This window comes from Mobula hypostoma, chromosome 16 (genome assembly GCF_963921235.1).
Source record: "Mobula hypostoma chromosome 16, sMobHyp1.1, whole genome shotgun sequence".
NCBI lineage: Eukaryota > Metazoa > Chordata > Chondrichthyes > Myliobatiformes > Myliobatidae > Mobula > Mobula hypostoma.
In genome coordinates this window covers 50,022,237-50,042,112 of record NC_086112.1, presented here as the reverse complement: position 1 = coordinate 50,042,112, position 19,876 = coordinate 50,022,237, and the positions used below count along the sequence as shown (strand labels likewise).

The following is a 19,876-nucleotide window of genomic DNA, read 5'->3' as shown; positions in this document are numbered from 1 at the left end:
AGTGAAGTAGTGTTCATGGGTTCACTGTCCATTCATAAATCCGATGGTAGCAATGAGAAGAGGGCATGTCCTGGGTAGGATCCTTAACGATGGATGCCACCTTTTTGAGGCATCTGATCCACAATCAATTCTTTGATCTTACTGACGTTGAGTGCAAGGTTGTTGGTGCGATGCCACTCAACCAGCTGACTGAGTTTGCTGCAACACATCGCTTCTCGGCCTTTTGGCTAAGATAAAGTGTGAGATTGCTGGTGAATGCAGCAGGCCAGGCAGCATCTCTAGGAAGAGGTACAGTCGATGTTTCAGGCCAAGACCCTTCGTCAGGACTAACTGAAGGAAGCGTGAGTAAGGGATTTGAGAGGGGGAGGGGGAGATCCAAAATGATAGGAGAAGACAGGAGGGGGAGGGATGGAACCAAGAGCTGGACAGGTGATTGGCAAAAGGGAAATGAGAGGATCATGGGACAGGAGGCCCGGGGAGAAAGAAAGGGGGAGGAGGGAAGCCCGGAGAATGGGCAAGGAGTATAGTGAGAGGGACAGAGGGAGAAAAAGGAGAGAGAAAAAAAATTAATAATAATAAAAGACAAATAAATAACGGATGGGGTACGAGGGGGAGGTGGGGCACTGACGGAAGTTAGAGAAGTCGATGTTCATGCCACCAGGTTGGAGGCTACCCAGACGGAACATATGGTGTTGTTCTTCCAACCTGAGTGTGGTTCATCTTGACAGTAGAGGAAGCCATGGATAGACGTATCAGAATGGGAATGGGATGTGAAATTAAAATGTGTGGCCACTGGGAGATCCTGCTTTCTCTGGCAGACAGAGCATAGGTGTTCAGCGAAAGGGTCTCCCAGCCTGCGTCGGGTCTTGCCAATATTTAGCTTGCTCCTGTTTGCCTCCTTGTCACCATCTGAAATTCTGCCAACAGTAGTTATGTCATCAACAAATTTATAGATGGTATTTGAGCTGTACCTCACCAAGCAGTCAATGGGTGTAGAGAGAGTAGAGCAGTGAGCTAAGCACACATCCTTGAGGTGTGCTAGTGTTGATTGTCCACGAGGTGGAGATGTTATTTCCAATCCGCACGGGCCAGTGAGGAAGTCGAGGATCCAGTTGCAGAGGGAGGTACAGAGGCCCAGCTTTTGGAGCTTTTTTGATCCGAACTGTTGGAATGATAGTGTTAAACGCTCATCTGTCGTCAATAAACTGCAGCCTGACATAGATATTAGTATTGCCCAGATGATCCAAGGCTGGGTGAAAAGCGAATGAGATTGCATCACTGTAGACCTATTGCAGACAGTGGGTTCAGGTCCTTGCTTGCACAGGAGCTGATTCTAGACATAACCTCTGAAAGCACTTCATCACCGTAGACGTGAGTGCTACTGAACGAATCATTCAGACGGCTCGCCCTGCTCTTCTTGGGCACTACTATGATTTTGCCTTTTTGAAGCAGGTGGAAACTTGCAGCTGTAGCAATGAGAGATTGAAAATGTCGTTGAGCACCCCCACCAGTTGGTTGGCTCAGGTTTGCAGAGGCCGACCGGGTACACCACTGGGGACTGTTGCCTTGTGAGGATTCACCCTCTTGAAAAACATTCTGACATTGGCCTCTGAAACAGAGACCACAGGGTCACCCGATGCTGCAAGTATCCTCAAGGCTGCAGTTTTATTCTCCCTTTCAAAGCGAGCATAAAAGGCATTGACTCATCAGGGAATGAAGCATCACTGCCATTCGTGATGTTAGATTTCACTTTGTAGGAAGTAATGGCCTGCAAACCCCTACCTGAGTTAACATGCCTCTGATTCTGCCTCAAACCTCAGTCAGAATTGTTCTTTTGTTCTTGAGATATCCCTCTGTAAATTGTACCTGGGCTTCTTGTGTAGTCCTGAATCACCAGGCATCAATGCCTCAGATCTAGCCCTCAGTAGACTACTTATCTCCTGGTTCATCCATGGCTTTTGATTTGGGTATTACAGTATGCTCTCGTAAACACGCTCATCCACATGGGTTTTAATGAAGTCGGTGACAACCATACCATATTCATTCATACTTGAAGATGAATCCCTGAGCACTGTCCAGTCTACTGACTCAAAGCTGTCCTGTAAACACTCCTCTGCCTTCTTTGTCAATGCTTTCTTGATCCTCACCATTGACGTGGGAAACCTGTAGAAACATACAGCACAATACAGGCCCTTTGGCCCACAAAGTTGTGCTGAACATGTCACAACCTTCGAAATTACTAGGGTTACCCATAGCCCTCTATTTTTCTAAGCTCCATGTACCTATCCAAAAGTCTCTTAAAAGACCCTATTGTATCCGCCTCCACCATCGTTGCCGGCAGCCCATTCCACACACTCACCACTCTCTGCATGAAAACCTACCCCTGACATCTCCTCTGTACCTACTCCCAAGCACATTAAACCTGTGCCCTCTTGTGGCAACCATTTCAGCCCTGGGAAAAAGCCTCTGACTATCGACACGATCAATGCCTCTCATCATCTTATATACCTCTATCAGGTCACCTCTCATCCTCTGTCGCTCCGAGGAGAAAAGGCCGAGTTCACTCAACCTGTTTTCATAAGGCATGCTCCCCAATCCAGGCAACATCCTTGCAAATCTCCTCTGCACCCTTTCTATATTGAATAGAGCTTAAAATCTTCTTTTGAGTTTATGGTTTTGCAGACAGGAAGTCCAATGCCATCATGTGTGTAATGTCTTAAAATGTGTATCAAAAACATATTGGGGTATCATTAGGAATAACATGCAACAATCCAAAAATTCAGCCAGTCACTAGTGTGGTTGATTTTTAGACTTGTATCGAACATTTAAGAGCGAATATACTATAATAATTTAGTTTTTAATGATATCTGTCCAGTCATGAAATGTAACCTGATCATGAAGTTTGTTGTACAATCTCCCAGAGAGAGATCATTTGTTTTGTTGAAATCTATCACTAATAGCCTTGTCTTTCATTTCTCAATGCTATATAGATAAAGTTGCCTATCAATTTAATGTGGAATTATTGCACATGTTTGTCTAGTTTTTTCCCTTATGACCTCGAGCATGCTTGTGATCTAATGTTTACTGCTAGTTAACTGTATTCTGCGGCTTTTATAGAATTAAGTTAAAATTGATTAGATGCTGTGAAATTTGAAACATCTCCTTATGCAGCTTGAGACTTCTGAACTGATTGTTTCTTACTTTTGTCTTCCAGGCTATTTTCTGACCTTCCTGGCCCCTGTGAATAATATCACAATAGTACAAGGCCAGACAGCAACCTTGCACTGCAAGGTTGCTGGGAATCCACTTCCAAGCATAAGATGGCTGAAAAATGATGCACCCGTGTTTCAGGAAGCAAGGCGAATCACAATAAGGAAAACAGAATATGGTTCCCGACTACGAATTCAAGATCTGGATACAACTGACACGGGCTACTACCAGTGCGTTGCATCTAACGGGAATAAAACCATCACAGCCACTGGGGTACTATATGTGAAACTTGGTGAGTAATTTTTTTTTACATATGCATATACAATAGACCTAGTGTGTGAACATTTTATGCTCCCTCTCGATAACTGTCATGAACTGTGGTATAAATTGCTTAAGAGGTCAGGCAATATCTGTGGAGAGAGAAACAATTAACATTTCAGGCCAAGGACTGCTTATTAGTATGAAGGATCTGCACCGTGAAACATTAACTTTGTTTCTCTCTCTACAGAGAAAAAGAGAAACATTCTGAAGCTGCCTGGCCTACTGGATGTTTCCAGCATTTTCTGTTTTTGTCTCAGATCTCAAGCAATGCAGATATTTTGATTTCCGTTGAATTGCTTGTTTTCTTTCCAGATATCTTGTTGCTCCTAAATGGGAGTGGCTGATTTTTTGCAATCCAGCTGCTGACTAAAAATTTCTCAATATACTTATTAGTGGTTCTGTCCAATAAGCCCTGACCCAAGACCAAGAACTAGAACTGATTTCCCCAAAGCCATCCTGATCCACTTATACAGAAGTGAGATTAGCTCCACAGATTAAAAACAAGACTACTGAAAAGATACGAAGGAAGTATTTAGGCTGCAATCTGTATCTGAAATTACCAAAATTAGTGCAGCGTATAAGCAAGTTGTTTTGTTGACTTCTCATCAAGTTGGGAAACAGACAAGGACAGGTAGTTTTGAACTTATTAGATGATTGATCAACTACAAGGGGAGAATCAATGGGAAATAAATGCAGGCAGCACCATTCCACAGTTGCATAAACAATTTCAGGAGGTGAACAAAATAGAAGCCTGTTTGCTTTTGTTTCCCCTGGGCTTCATGTGTATGGGTTTTTATTTAGTTAGGTAGGTAGAGTGAGAACATACCATGTCCCATTTTAGAATTAGAGTCAGGTTTAATATCACCGGCATATGCGGCAGCAGTGCAATCCAATACATGATAATATAGAAAAATAAATGAATGAGTTGCAGTATATGTATATTAAATAGTTACATTAAAAATAATAGTGCAAAAACAGAAATAATAAAAAAAAGTGAGGTAGTGTTCATGGGTTCAACGTCCATTTAGAAATTGGATGGCAGAAGGGAAGAATCTGTTCCTTTATTGCTGAGTGTGTGCCTTCAGGCTTCTGTACCTCATTCCTGATGGTAACGATGAGAAGAGGGCATGTCCTGGGTGATGGGGGTCCTTAATAATGGATGCGCCTTTCTGAAGCACCACTCCTTGACGATGTCTTGGAAATTATGGAAGCTAGTTTCCACGATGGAGCTGAATAATTTGAGAACCTTCTGTAGCTTCTGTTGATCCTGTGCAGTAGCCTCACCCCCCATACCAGACAGTGATGCATCCTGTCAGAATGTTGTCCATGCTGAATAATGTCAGTTTTGTCAAAATAAGACTGACTTCTTTTGCTTGTGAGGAAATTACATGTAGTACACGGAACCTGTTACATGGCCACTAACAGTAAAAGCATAAGTTATTGGAAATATTCAGTAGATGAGGCTGTAGTTGTGGAGGAAAAAGAAACTTAATGTATCAGTTTGATACCCTTTCACAAATGTTATCTGATCAAAGCATCTCCAACATTATCAGTTTCTGTTTTGGCTGTCCAGCATTTCTTTCTGTTTTTCAAAGCCATCGGTAGATTACGGATATACGTAAAGGTCAGACACTTGTCTTTTGCATCTTATTTACTGTACTTTGCCAGGTTGGGGCAGTGTTAAACTAACTTGCATTATTCATGTGGAGTGTTACCTCTTCAGGTCAATAACTCGTCATCAGAAATATACTGAGCAGTTTTTTGAGGTATTTGTCGTAACTTAGTTGTGTCAATATGTTTTATTTTCCCATTCAGGCCATCTTTATTATATTCTTGATCAGTGTTAGTTAAATAATGATTCAATAAATAATGTCAGGATCTGGGTCAACACAATAAGTGTGAGGTAAAAGGACATAAATAAACTTAATAATTGCTGACACTACCTTCTCCTTGGCACTTTGATTTTGTTTTACACTGTCTACATATGTAGCCCATCTCTGATCCAATATCTTGTCATCCCCTTCCACACAATTCAGTCAACCAGCTAGTTAACACTTACCTCTCTCTACTAATCCACTATGGTATCCACTCGGGTCCTCTAAAGTTCCATCACCTACTATCCAGACACTTCACCCGCCATATTCCCTCCCCCATCTGGTTCCATCTGACCTGCATTTCTCCCTTAATAGTTCCCAGTATCATCTTCCTAACTTATAAGATTCTGGCACTTGTAGCCTTAGTGTCGTTCTGATCATCCTTCACCCTTCCTTAATCCGTCGATCACCTACAGGAATCCTCCCCATTTCCTCCTCATAACAGCTATCTTTTCTCTTCACTCTCTTATCCTTGTGCAGGGTCTCAATCCAAAATGTCAATTGTGATCCCCACCCCCACAGATGCTGTCCAACCCACTGACATCCTCCAATGTTTTGCATTTGTAAAATTGTGATGAAGAGTTTAATGATGGTCAAACAACCAGTACGGATCTAAAAATTTGTTTCTACAAGTGGTCTCATTCATTCAGATTTTAATTATGGTTAGAAATTCTAAAATTAAATAAAACTACTGTTTTAAATCCTAACTCTTTCATTTCTTAGTAGCATCTTCCTTCCATGTGTCATTTGACATTTAATTAAATATTCAATTTAATATTTCCTGTTGTGGACATTGCTTTGTCTCAGTGAGTATTTTTCACTCTGATTAAAGAGGAAATGTAATATTGCTTGTTATATTCACAAATATCACAGAGAGAAATGTGCTATTTCGCCTCTAATTACTTTAAGTCACAATGCAAATACCCAGAACTTCTCCATGGATAAGTGTCTCCATGATGAACGGCCGTCACTTGCTCATGTCAGACAGCAAAATTCTGTGCCAGGAGGAAGCCTGTTTAGACAACTACCCTTCAACTGTTCTCAATACTATGGACTATGTTACTTAACAAAGTTTTCAATAATTTGTTAGGTATTCATTTTGATTTTGTATTCTTTTCTTACAGGTCAATCTCCTACTCACAGTCCACATCACAGTTCACAGTAAGTATTGCTAGCTGATGAGCTGACATTTTATATATAAATTTAGCAGCGTTTGCAAAAATTGTGAGCGTCTTTTGCAAACATTAGAACTTTTTGTTTTATTTACCTGCTTCCAAGTTGAGCTATGGTAGGTGATTTAATTTATAATGTATATTAGTTTTAACGTTGGGCAATATCTTCTTGTGACAGCCTCCCACAATCAAACAGTTGAAGTGATCATCGTGCAAGAAGCTATGTGGGCAACAAATGATGTTCCTCAGAGTTTGCCTGCTTCTCCAATTCTTTCTTCCCTACCTTATCAGATATGTTTTTTGCACTTGAGTTGGCAAAAGGTTTAAAACTATAGTTTTACTTAGTGTCGACCCTCATTTGTCTTTTTGCCTCTGTTTGTTTGATTTTAATCATTGGGAAAGGTTCATAAATGGCAAGTAATCACACGTTGTAGTTATTTATTTTCGTTAATTCCAATTACACAAACTTGTTTTACTTTTGTTACTAGACTAACCTACCTGAAGTAACGCCTATTAAGGGAGCGTTTCAGCCTGATGCTAAAAACTGTTTTGAGTTTGTGTGGAATTTTCTGTCTGAACAAAAATATTCTGCAACAAATCCTCAATTCTTACAGTTTATTTTCTTTTTCTTTTGGCTTCAGTGTCTTGGGTTAATTCTTTCATTACACGGGCCTTGTTCAGTACAGCCGCCACCCTCAAACTGCCAAATGATATTTGTTGGTTTTGGCAGCTTCCATTCCTGACAGCCTGGCAACGCCAATCTTAAGGTGGACAGAATCTTGGAGGGCTAGGTGTACAAGAGGTCAAAGGGAAAAGGCTAAAACAAAGGTTTCATTTCATTCACATGTAATTTATCTCCATAAGGAGTTGAAATAAGCGTATACAGTTCCAGCCAAGACCAGCTTCTATTATTGAAGTGAATTTTTTCATTTCTACTACTTTAACCTTATTGTGCTGATGTGGAATGGCACCAGTTTTGTGCTTTGGACTTGTGACTCCTGGATGATGATTCATTGCCCCATTTGTGTGGAGGGATCATTTCCCTATTTTTCCATGTTTATGCTGTAGGATGGTTTCAAAGCCCTGGCAGGCAATACTGGAATGACCATGCATCAGCAAAATCTAGTCTACTGCTGTACAGGAAATGTGATTGCAGTTTGAATAAATTTGTGTGCATCTGGCTACAGCCAAAACTGGAATGATACGGAGTAGAATTAAGCGAGAGTGCCATTTGCTGGAGCAAAAACTTAAATTGGGATGTGATCCTGTTAAAAACTGTGAATATGGCTGATGGAAGAGCTGGGAAACATATTAGGGACTAATAATGCGGAAAAAGAATGAGCATGAAATTTATAAGCAGATTTCAGAGACGGTAATATATATATATTTTATAATTGATAAAGTCTATTTATCTATGGAAATACCTTGATAAAGGAAAATATGGTGAAAGGGGTCTGTATTTTACTGCCATGAATCACAACGCCAGGAAAAGATCAAATGTCAATAATCCTTTTCTCCTATCTATCTCAAAAATCTCACCAATTCTAATCATGAAATATTGTTTCAAAGAATGTGCTCACTAATCATCAGAACTAGCATAAATATCCTGATTTTTCAGCTTAAAATATTTTTTCTCTTAAAAATTCGACCATTATCCTGTTCAGCCTTGATGGAAATCATACAATTTCTGTGCCTGTGTCCAATGAAACAAACTCACATTTCAGAATATTGTATAATCTGCCAAGAGATCTCTCTGATTCATTTGTTGCACTTAGTGTTATAGGTTATTACTGAACAAGTGGCAACCGCGGTTGTGGTGGAAGTTTTTTAGTTATTTATGATAGTAATTGTAACTTGATAGATAAAGCCATAATTCATTTAGTGGGTGTATTGGCTAATACCCATACTGAAGATTATAATAATCAATACTATTTTAAAATTAATATTTAGAACCTTGTATTGGAGCTTATTCATTCCCCCTCGACAAATAAGCCAATATAAATAAATGCTGCTGTTGTCATTGGTACCAAAACACAATTCAAGAACAATGGAATCATTTTAAAATTTTTCAAACAGAAGGAATTTGCTCATCTCTTTCCTAAGAACTGCTGGTGCCTCCTGGCTCATGTACAGAACAAATAGATCAGGAAATGAACTTAACTTCTTTCACATATTGACTGCACCACTTTTATTTTAAACAAATAGAAACTCATTGTATTGAATTATAAAGCAAATGCACCTAAAAAGGAAGTGCCATAATTCTAATTGGAGAGCCAGCTTAGCACTGTTGTAACAGTTTATCTTGCCCTCAGAAGAACTGGTTTTTCTCCTTTACTGGATCACCGTCCATATTGCAGATGAATTATTCCATAATTTTTATATTTTCTTATATAATCCACTAGATGCTTTGAGAAAATATACAAGCTAACTTAGTGAACTGCATTCAGTGCCTACAGTGTTGTCTCCCCAACAGTGGCACAACCAGATTGGATGTCTGCTTTCCATTCAGTCCAGAAAAGTGAACTTGTGTTTCCAGGTGTCTGTAACTATAGCACTCCATCCCTCGTATGCTTCTGAGTGTGGTCTCTGGTCTCTTCGTACTTCAGCAAAGCCCAAATGTGAGTTCAAAGAACAACATCTTTTGGTGTAACTAGACACAATAATGACCTTTTAGACCCAACAGTGAATTCAACAATTTCAAATAACCATCTTGTTCAGCTTGTATTGCAGCTGGCCGGTTCTGATGAAGGATCATCTCTGCCAAAAGTAATGAGGTTTCAGTGTACAAAATTGGTTTTCGGTTTGAGTCAGCTGACTACAGTACTGTTTGGGGTACTGAGTGAATTTCAGTGAATTGAACTCTTAGCAAACATAAAAGACCTGATGTAGAGTTTTAACTGATAGAGTCCAACAGAAACAAGAGATTTCACACTTTAACATGAATTAGAAAGGAATGTTTGCATTTTAGTTAAATGAAAAAATGTCATAGTAAATGAATCTTCTAGGTTTTATACTTTTGATATGAATATCGCTTAAAAAATATTGAATGAGTCAGGGATTTCTTTCCTGGTTGACAAGGTCACTAACATTATGAGCATTATGCAATTTTTCTCTACCTATCCGGTTGGGCTGAAGAGCCTGATTCTGTGCTATGTGATTGACTGCATCAGTTACCTGTTTTAAAAAAAATCTACTGCAGAAGCGTGATGGGCCACTGAACCCTCAGTCAAGATTGGCTCCTGAGTAGCACTGTTTGTGCTTTCTCTCTGTGACTTTTCTCATACCTGCACCCTAATAGGGTACAGCAATGTACTGAACAATGCAAAGAAATGAATGTAAAAGGTCCTTACACACTCATTTCTCTCTCACACTAGGTGCATCCTCTCACTTTGTAGACCAGTGTGATTGCTACAACTGTGATTTGTGTTAATAATTGACTTTAAGGAATTGGCATGCAAGAGTAACATTTATTGCACATCCTTAATGCTACCTCAGGACATTATTTTTGTGATCAAGTCTCTGGAATGGAGTGAGTTCCCAACCTCTGCAAAAAGAAAGTTTCCAACTAGGAAACCCAAAAGTCATCAGTGAACTCCTTAGATTTATTTCTAATCCTAGCCTGTGATTCCAGATTGCGTTACCAAATTGAAAAACGCAAGCTGTTATGGTGTAGATTTGAAGCCACAGTTTATCAGTTAAAATAGTAAATTATTAGTATTTCTGTTTCTATCATTTAAATTTTATCTCTGTGAAAGGAACAGATTGTCTGGCCAACTCGAGAACTAGTTGTTTGCTTTCATATTGCTGCCTGAGCAAGTGTTTATGACTAGATGCTTCAGTCATTCTCATAGTGCTGAGGGAGACTTGTTTCAATCTATGTTGGACTGAACCTCTGGCAAACACTCACTTTCCATCTTCTACATTTTACATAATCTGCAGAGGATGACTGGGTAAGAAAGTTCAACAGGTCATGGATGCTTTCAATTCAAGCATTCTTCTTCTCCCCAGATGGCCTGTGCTATTTCTCTTCCACATGGTGTCCCGTGGTGAAATCATTTGAAAACATTCTTATGTCTCGTGTACTGGGCAGACCCAGATCAGTCCTCCCCGTTCCTCTCAAATACTTTTGTCTTTGATTTGTCACACTTCATACCCAATCTTTAGTATTAGATGAGCAGAGATTTTCTCTGTCGTTGTCCGTCACGCGAGGACATCTGGCTGGTTGCATCATCTGGTACGGAAGGGCCACCACACAGGATTGGAGAAAGGTTCAGGGGGTTGTAAACTCAGCTGGCTCCATCGTGGGTACTGCCCTCCCTACCAACGAGGACATCTTCAAAATGCAATCGATGGCATCTGACATTAAGGAACCCCCACCACCCAGGACATGCCTTCTTCTCATTACTGACATCAGAGAGGAGGTAATGGATCCTGAAGGCTCAACATTTTATGAACAGCTTCCTCCCCTCCGTTATCAGATCTCTGAAATACAATGGATGTCGCAGGTTTTATTGCTCTTTTTGCATGACTTATTTAAATTATTTAATACATATATTTCTTATAATTTATAGAATACTTGTATATTGCGCTGTACCACTGGTGTAAAACAAAACATTTCATGACCTATGTCAATGATGATAAAGCTGATTCTGATTCTGAAACTTGCCATCTTCACCTGCACGTAGGTGACTCCAGACTTGCTGGACATTCAATTGACTTGTCCTATGAAGTATCTGGTAAGGTACGCACTCAGTTGTACCTTAACATTGCATTTGGCCAGAGGGGATATAACTGGGAGAATCACCTGGCATTGACCTAAGTGACAAATTCAGAAAATCACATCCAACCCAGACAATATTACAGTCTTCCTCATAAACATCTGACATTGGCACTGTCATTGCAAGGGCTGACATGTAGGCTGCTCGACACAAACGTGAAGCAATCATACTCACGGAAACATACTTTGCCGACAATCTGCCAAACTCATCCATCATAGTCCCTGGTATGTCAGCCGGTGAGGCAGGGACAGTACGATAGTATACAGGAAGTCACTACTTGCTCTCCTCCCTCAGTTTAGTAATCAGTTCTCCTCCATGGTGAACAACACTTCGAAGAAACGCAGAAAGGAGTTGAGGCTCAGAGTATTGTCTGGAAGGAGTGTTTCAGTGCCAACCGCTGGGAGTGGCCTGGTAGCACCGCGACTGACTGTGCGCTCCTGAAGCACGTCACTGTGGAGACGGCGGCTGCTGATGCTGGAACCTGGGGCAGTGAGCTGCAGCAGAACTTCAGTATCAGTGGGGGAAAATGGACAGTTGGTGTCTCAGGTCAGGACCCTTGACCTGGGCTGTCCAGGTAGATCCCAAATGATCCAATCAGAGACGGTGAGGATGAAGTCAAGTAGTAATAGAGTCACAGAAAAGTACGACACTACTGGGACCATAGCCCTGCATACCCCACCATCTATGTACCTATCCAAACTTCTCTTAAACGTTGAAATCGAGCTTGCATGCACCACTTGTGCTGGCAGCTCATTCCACACACTCATGCCTGTCTGGGTGAAGAAATTTCCCTTCTTGTTCCCCTTAATATTTTCACCTTTCACTTTTAATCTATGACCTCTAGTTGTAGTCCCACCCATCCTCAGTGGAAAAAGCCTACTTGCATTTACCCTATCTAAACCCCTGATAATTTTGTATACCTCTATCAATTCTCCCCTCAATTCTTTTTTACCTTTAAAGGAATAAAATCCTAAAATATTTAATTTTTCCTATGACTCAAGTCCTCCAGGCCCAGCGACATCCGTGTAAATTTTCTCTTACTTACACCTTTCCTGTTGGGAGGTGACAAGTGTTCTCTGCTTCTTGTTGGTTCACTCATTACTTGTCACAAACCCAGTTAAGCAGTTAAAAACAAAGTGCTGCAGGAAATCAGTGCAGCATCTGTGGAGGGAGCTGTTCTGACGTACCTGTCCAGGACATATTGACAGAAGTGACTGCTACGTATCCGTGTTGAGATCATGTCACATCTTCACACTGATGGTGTATGGTGCCACGACCGTTGCTAAATAGGACAGATTTAAAACAGACCTGACAGCTCAAAATAATCTTTTATGAAGTGCTGTGGGCCATCAGCTCTGCAAAAATTTGCAGTGCCACCATCTCATGGCCTGGCAGATCCTTCACTCTACCATTATAGTCATTCCAGGAGATCAGCTCTGGCTCCATGAGGAGTGCAGAGGGAATGCTGAGAGCAACACCTGGTATGACTGAAAATGAGGTGCAAAGCCAGTGAAGCTGTAACACAGAACTACTGTATAAGTCTGCTCAGCAGAATAACCAGTCACAGCAGTGTGAGCTAAATGATCTTACAACCCACACTTCAGATCAAAGTTCTAGTCCTACTGCACTGAGCTCTGAATGTTGGTGGGTAATTGCACCATTAACAGGAGAGGGCTGTTCCAAGACCTACCCCATCCTCAGCGATGCTAGGACCTAATACTTGAATGCAAGGGGCAAGACAGAAGAATTCGTAACCCTCCCAAGGCTTTCACCGTTTAATTCACTGTACATAACATAATGAAATGGCTCAGATCACTGGATACAAAGGAGGCTACAGGGCCAGGTGCACGCCAGCTGTAGGATTTCAGACCATGCAGGACTAGTTTATTCTCTTGCCAAGTTGTTCCACCACAGTTACAACCCTGGCATCCACGTAGCATCACCCAGCTATATTCTGCTCACCAAAAAAATGCAAATCCAATCTGGCTCACTACTGCCTGATCAACATATCTCAATCGTCAGCAAAATGATGAAAGTTGACAGTAGTATTAAGCAACAAGGGAGGGGAGAGGGGAGGGAATGTCGACTCAGACCGTGGGAGGCCTGCGTCGTCGGGCATTTTTATGCCTTACAAGGCACAGATTGGAAGTCTGTGTGGGGCGCCACTCCTCGCACAAACACTAGAGCAATGTGTGATTAAGTGCCTTACTCAAGGACACAAACACGCTGCTACAGCTGAGGCTCGAACTAGCCACCGTGAGATCACTAGACGAACGCCTTAACCACTTGGCCCCGTGCCCACACCACAAGACTCACCAATAATGGGGTTGTCAATGCCTCATGTAGGTTTCCTCAGGACAGTGCAATTCCAGACATTCAAGGCAGCATTTTACCGAGCATTCCATCAAGACGCTTTCATAAATGCCTGGCCAGGAGAGAATTCTCCACTATTGGAAATCAGCCATCCCAGCTCTGGGATATTACTGCAGGAGATCCTCAGGGTGGTGATCTAAACCCTACCGTCTTGAACTACTTCACCAATGACTTTCCTTCCAACATAAGGTTAAATGTGGAAATATTTGCTGATGATTGTGTAGGGTTCAACCTATTTGCAGTCTCTCATGAATGAAGCAGGCTATGCCTACCTACAGCAAGACCCAATTTACTGACAAGTTAGGATGTTTGAAGATGTCTTTACGAGCAGTTCTGTTGCAAGAGAATTCTTAATATAGAATTTCGTTTTATGTTTTTGAATAACTGAATTTGAAAATGGATCTTAAATTTAACTTCTGTCCTACTGTTATTAGACTCTTGATAAGATGGACCCTTGGCCTTACAATCTACTTCATTATAATCTTGCACTTTATTGTTTACTGTTCACTGCACTCTTTCAGTGATTTTTGCACTTTATTCTGCTTTGTAATTGTTCTACCTTACTCTAGTTTAATTCACTGTTTAATGATTTGATCTGTATACGCAGTATGCAGGACACGTTTTTCACTCTTAGTACATGTGACAATAATAAACCAGTACCAGTAATTATTTCTGTATAACCGGCGAGTTTTATACAGGTTTCGAAATAGTTTCAAAAAGGTATCATTGTCAGTAGATATGCAATGCTTAAAATTTAAAGGAATATTTCTCAACATATTCAAAGTCAGATAAAGCACCAATCTAGTGAAATCTTCCTGTCTACTACCTGGAATTGGTACAGTTTCCAGCTGAGGGTTTTATGCTGTCTATTTTGTACCATGTTGGACCCCTTAATCTAGAGCCATCGTGGCTATCCCTCGAAGTTGAAGATGATGGTCTTCATTCTGTTGAACAAAGACCATCATCCAATCTAGACCAGGAAGCACACCATCCCTTTGACATTCCTCGAATAGGCTTAAGCAAAATGTATTTATTTTGCAGCAATGATGACAATGAAGATGGATTCTGCCAACCATACAGAGGAATTGCCTGTGCCCGATTCATTGGAAACCAGAGCATTTATGTTGATTCCCTCCAGATGCAGGGGGAAATTGAAAACCGAATTACTGGTAAGCATTGTATACCCCTATCACAAGCAATTAACTATTTGTAATTCGCATTGAAAAGGGAACACCACCTTTTTTAATCAAAACTAGCTGCATGATAAGCCCCTCATCATTCATATTCAAAAATGTCCAGCTACATTGTTTGTTCTTAATCTTTGAAATGATATTTATAGTATTGTGCATGCCACACAGACTGATTGATTGTCTACATGTTCAAACAAAGAGCATTTTTCTGTGACATTTCTTTCTCGGCTTTGAACTCCAGTCATTGTGCTTGTTGAAATGGCTGTACTTTCTCTTTCAGTTTATTAAGGTCCTGTTTAGCAATGTAGGACTAGCCTCGAGATGTATCACTAAATTCAGAGGAATAAATATTATCACTGGGAAATTTTAAAATCATATTTCTTGAACTCTTTGATGGCATGTCTGTTGATAAGAGCCACACAATTTAAAAGATGAAACAAAAACAAAGTAAAGTGCTGTAGTTTGTTGTGCACTCTTACTATCACATATACTATCTCTTAGTGATGTTATCTGGGTTTGATTTGACTCTGTCTCCCACAGTGTGGGTCAAAAGCACCAATCTTTCCTTTCCTAACAAGCCTGCCAGATTGCAATACCGTTGATGCCTTTATATAGAGGAAAGAAGTTTACATAAAATGCCCAAAGGATGTACAGTGTTGCAATTTATCCTGGCAAGAACAAAATTGTGTCTTTTGTGATCTGCCAGTCCATTTATCCTTTTATTTAAACTTAGTGGTGAAGAAAATCATACAGTATGTAAATCAGCTTTTTTACATTTTAACACAATAGTCAAATTTCACCCCATTTTTTATTTCAATAAAATGCTTACTGAACAACTTTAACATGATGTGGATGTTACTGTATTGCCAGCAATTATTTTTAAACATAAAAAAATCAAACAAATTGTAATTGTGGAAAATAGAGTCCCTGAAAATTCCAAACTTTCCCTTTGAGAATAAAATTAGTTTTTTTAGTCACATTTTCTGATTCTTAAGATTTGCGGAATTTAATTTTAGTTATGAAGTATTCCTCCACTCCCTTCATAAAATGGAAAGAAGTATGACACTTACGGAAGAGAATAAACAGTCAATGTTTTAGGCCAAGGCAAACAGTTGATTGTTTATTCTCCTCCATAGAAGCTGCCTGACCTGCTGAGATCCTCCACCATTTTGTGTGTGTTGCTCTGGATTTCCGCATCTGCAGAACCTCTTGTGTCTATGACACCTGAGCTTTGCTTTTGAGTTTGTTTCATCCTTTTTCTCTTTCTGCTGTTTCCTAGCCAGCCTCTTTTTCTCTTGCTATTTACAAGTCTTCAATGAAAATGTTATTGCTTATATTTTCTTTTCTTGTTGGCGGTTTGATGTTTATTTTTAGAAGCTTTTTGTATGACGCATGGCTCCGGGGCTGTACACCTAATGGGTTCTTTTTTTTCTCACTTTTCTGCTTAGTAGGTTTTTCTTGTTATCACAAAATTTTTTTTTCAATCTTTAAGATAATGTCTTTTTTGAGACATTGTAAGTGTTGTTACTTCAATGTACAAATGTTATTTATTCTGTATAATATAACAATAAAAAGATTTGAAAAGAAAGAAAATGTTATTGCTAAGATTGGAATACCATTATAACAGACACTGCTTTCAGTGCTGATGAACTATTTAACAAGTGTCTTTTCTGATATGACTAAGGTACTTTCAAATTAATTCCAATAAATATAGCAAGTTCATTTCTCAAGACAGAATATTTGATAGATTTTCCTTGAAATATGTATTTCCTGTGTTGAGCAAGGCAGGATAACAAGGGGCCACTGTGCTGACAATATGAATGCAGGGATGAACATTCACTTTCTGTAGCATAGAGACACCATATGGTGAAGTGAAGCAATTGCTGCCTTGTAGATATATTTGGAGACATGGTAATTAATTATTGCTTGAACTAATAAATGAAATTAAAGGAAAAGAAACTGATTTATTGGCATGCTTTCAGAGAATGAAGATATAAAATTGTTGGGAATTATGATTTTAAATTTTTTGGGTTTTTTATTTTTGTAATGCTTAATATAAAGTGCTGTCAGCACCTTGCATGTTATGAATCATTATTTGTTTTTTCAATGGACTAAATGAGGCTAATAAACTTTGTCAGCAGCCACTGGCACTACTGGCTGGGAGGAAATGCATAAAATCTGGCCGCTTTACAGATGCATGTGAATTTAAAAGTGGGATACCTTTTGACTATGTATGCAGACGACTATGCTCTTGTGGCCCATACTCCGGAGGATCTTCAGACTGTCCTTGCTGTGGCGGTGAGAGCATACGGCAGGATGGGGTTGACTGTCAATACCACCAAGATAGAAGTGGTTTGACAATGGAGTACCAGTGTCCCACCCACTCTACCTGTCTTCACTGTTGGTGATGAAAAGCTGTCAGAAGTGCCATCTTTCAAATATCTGGGGAGCATTCTCTCTGAGGATAGCGGCATTGACAACGACATCCAGAGCCGCATAAACAGTCATCAGCTGCCTTTGGGAGACTTCGGCGTAGAGTCTTTCAGAACAGGAGCCTTCGTCCCTCCACAAAGGTTGCCGTATACCAAGCAGTCTCTGTCACCAGCCTCCTTTATAGGTGTGAAGCTTGGGTGATCTACAGCTGTCACATCAAGTCCTTGGAGCACTTTCACATAAGCTGCCTCCAGCACATCCTGGGAGTTACCTGGCGTGAGCGGGTGCCTCACACTGAAATACTTGTAAAGACCAACTGCAGAACTATTGAGTCCATGATCACCCAGCGTCAGCTGCAGTGGCTGGGGCACGTGATAAGGATGCTCCCATGTCGGCTACCCCGCAGGGTGTTATATGGCCAGCTACATCATGGTCGATGCTCAGCTGGCGGGCCAAAGAAGCGCTGTAAGGATTAGATGAAGAATGCTTTAAGGAAGTGCAAGATCAGACCTGAGGACCTGGAGAAGGTTGCTGCTGACCGTACCACTTGGCGACAGCTGTGTAGGGATGGGGTTCATATCTGGAGATGGGAAGAACAACCAGAAGAGAGCCAGGAGAAATGCAGCCATGGTTGCCACCACTACTACATACACATATCCCACCTGCAATAGAGCTTGTGGGTCCAGGATAGGACCGTATAATCTTCAAAGATCTCACCGTTAAAGGAGTGGACATCGTCATCGGATTTCGATGGACAACCGAAAAGAGAGATACCTTTTGAGGATTTTGGCTGCCTTTAACCTCAAACCAACAATTTTGAAAAGTACTCTGGAGGAACTCAGCAAGTCAGGCAGCATCTATGGAGGGGAATAAACTGATGATGTTGTGGGCCGAGATGCTTCATCAGGACTGGACCAGTTTATTCTGATTAGTTCCCCTCCGAAGATGCTGGCCGACTTGCTGAGTTCCTCCGCCATTTTGTGTGTGCTACTCAAGATTACCAGCATCTGCAGAATCTCTTGTGTTTATGAATTTTGAGAAGTTTATGTGGAAGAAGTTATCTTTCATATGAATAGCAAAATAATACTGCTTTCATTTGTTTTGCATTAGTCAGACTAGTTGAATCTGAGCAATTAGCATTTATGCCAGCAACATTAAATTGATCAACTGTTGGATCATTTTTAACACATGTATGTTCTGTTTAGAAGTCTGTGAATTACAACTGTCCTTGGTGGGAATTCACTCTTTTAAAAAAAAAAATCTGTTGAACTTTCTGTAAAGAAAACCACTAATATACATGTCATTTTGATTTATTTTGATTTTCATCAATGTTCGCTATCTAGAATTTAAATTTATACTTTGTTTCCCAGTGCTGCTTGGCCACTGAGATTTTTATCTCTATTCTGAAGGCTAATATTATTGATACAATGGTACGATAATCAAATGAAGGGGAAATATAAAGCTGGGTGCAATTATATTATTGTAGTATACTTGGTAACTATAGTTTAAAAGCAGCAGTGTTCAAATCAAATTGTGTTTTTCCATTTCAGCTGCATTTACTATGATCGGCACCTCCACCTACCTCTCGGATCAGTGCTCACAGTTTGCCATCCCATCCTTCTGCCACTTTGTGTTCCCACTCTGTGATGATAATTCCCGTAACCCCAAACCACGGGAATTATGCAGGGATGAGTGTGAAGTTCTGGAAAATGATCTGTGCAAAACAGAATACATTATTGCAAGGTCAAACCCACTCATTCTCATGCAGCTTCAGTTGCCAAACTGTGGGGACCTGCCTCTCCCAGAAAGCCCAGAGTCTGCGAACTGCATGCGAATTGGAATTCCCGTGGATAGGATTAACAAGTGTAAGTACGAAAAATATTGTTTGTCAGCAGATCGCCTCAATCATCAACTTGTTGCATCATGCCAATGATCTTCTTTGTATGGAGCTGTCGTTTAACTAGATATCAGGTGCTAAAGGACTCTTACTGATCACAAGGCATGCAAAATCTAATTTAGGGACAATTGATGCTGATCCTGAGAAAAAATGTAATCCTGAGTGACAGAGTTTGTCACCAATGCTCAAAAGTACTCGAAGCAGCAGCTGATCCTGAACTTGCCACTATTTCAAAACTTTCCTTTACTGATACCATCTGGTCCTTTTCTGGTCCAAATTCTCAGAAAAGTCATTAACCTTATTCTAAATGTTCAGCATCCATGATAATTCTATAGATATTAATCTCAAAATAACTTCCTGTCTGAGCTTCTAGGGTTTTCTGCTTACATGCACACCAGTTTTAACTGGTGGCAAGTCAGTGTGACTAAAAATGGTGATGTTAACGTGTATTGTTCATGCTTCTAATTCTATGTTGCTTTGCATCTCAGCTGACTTTGTTTCAAAATAAACATCCTTTAAAAGAGTAACCCAGAATAACATTTTGATCCAGAGGGATGGGGAAGTGTGTATGCAAATAGAATGAATATGGGTGTGTGTGTCATAAATGAATTGAGTATGTGTTTTGACT

General features: G+C 40.3%; 1 protein-coding gene across 3 annotated transcripts in view; it reads left to right on the top strand.

Annotated features, from left to right (window-relative positions):
* Positions 1-19,876, top strand: part of ror2 (receptor tyrosine kinase-like orphan receptor 2) — a 293,512-nt gene that overhangs the window by 255,959 nt on the left and 17,677 nt on the right. For all 3 annotated transcript variants that reach the window (XM_063068941.1, XM_063068940.1, XM_063068938.1), the window contains 4 exons: positions 3,215-3,502; positions 6,530-6,566; positions 14,770-14,897; positions 18,902-19,216. In XM_063068941.1, the coding sequence (XP_062925011.1) occupies positions 3,215-3,502; positions 6,530-6,566; positions 14,770-14,897; positions 18,902-19,216 (768 nt within the window). The remainder of the gene's footprint in view (positions 1-3,214; positions 3,503-6,529; positions 6,567-14,769; positions 14,898-18,901; positions 19,217-19,876) is intronic.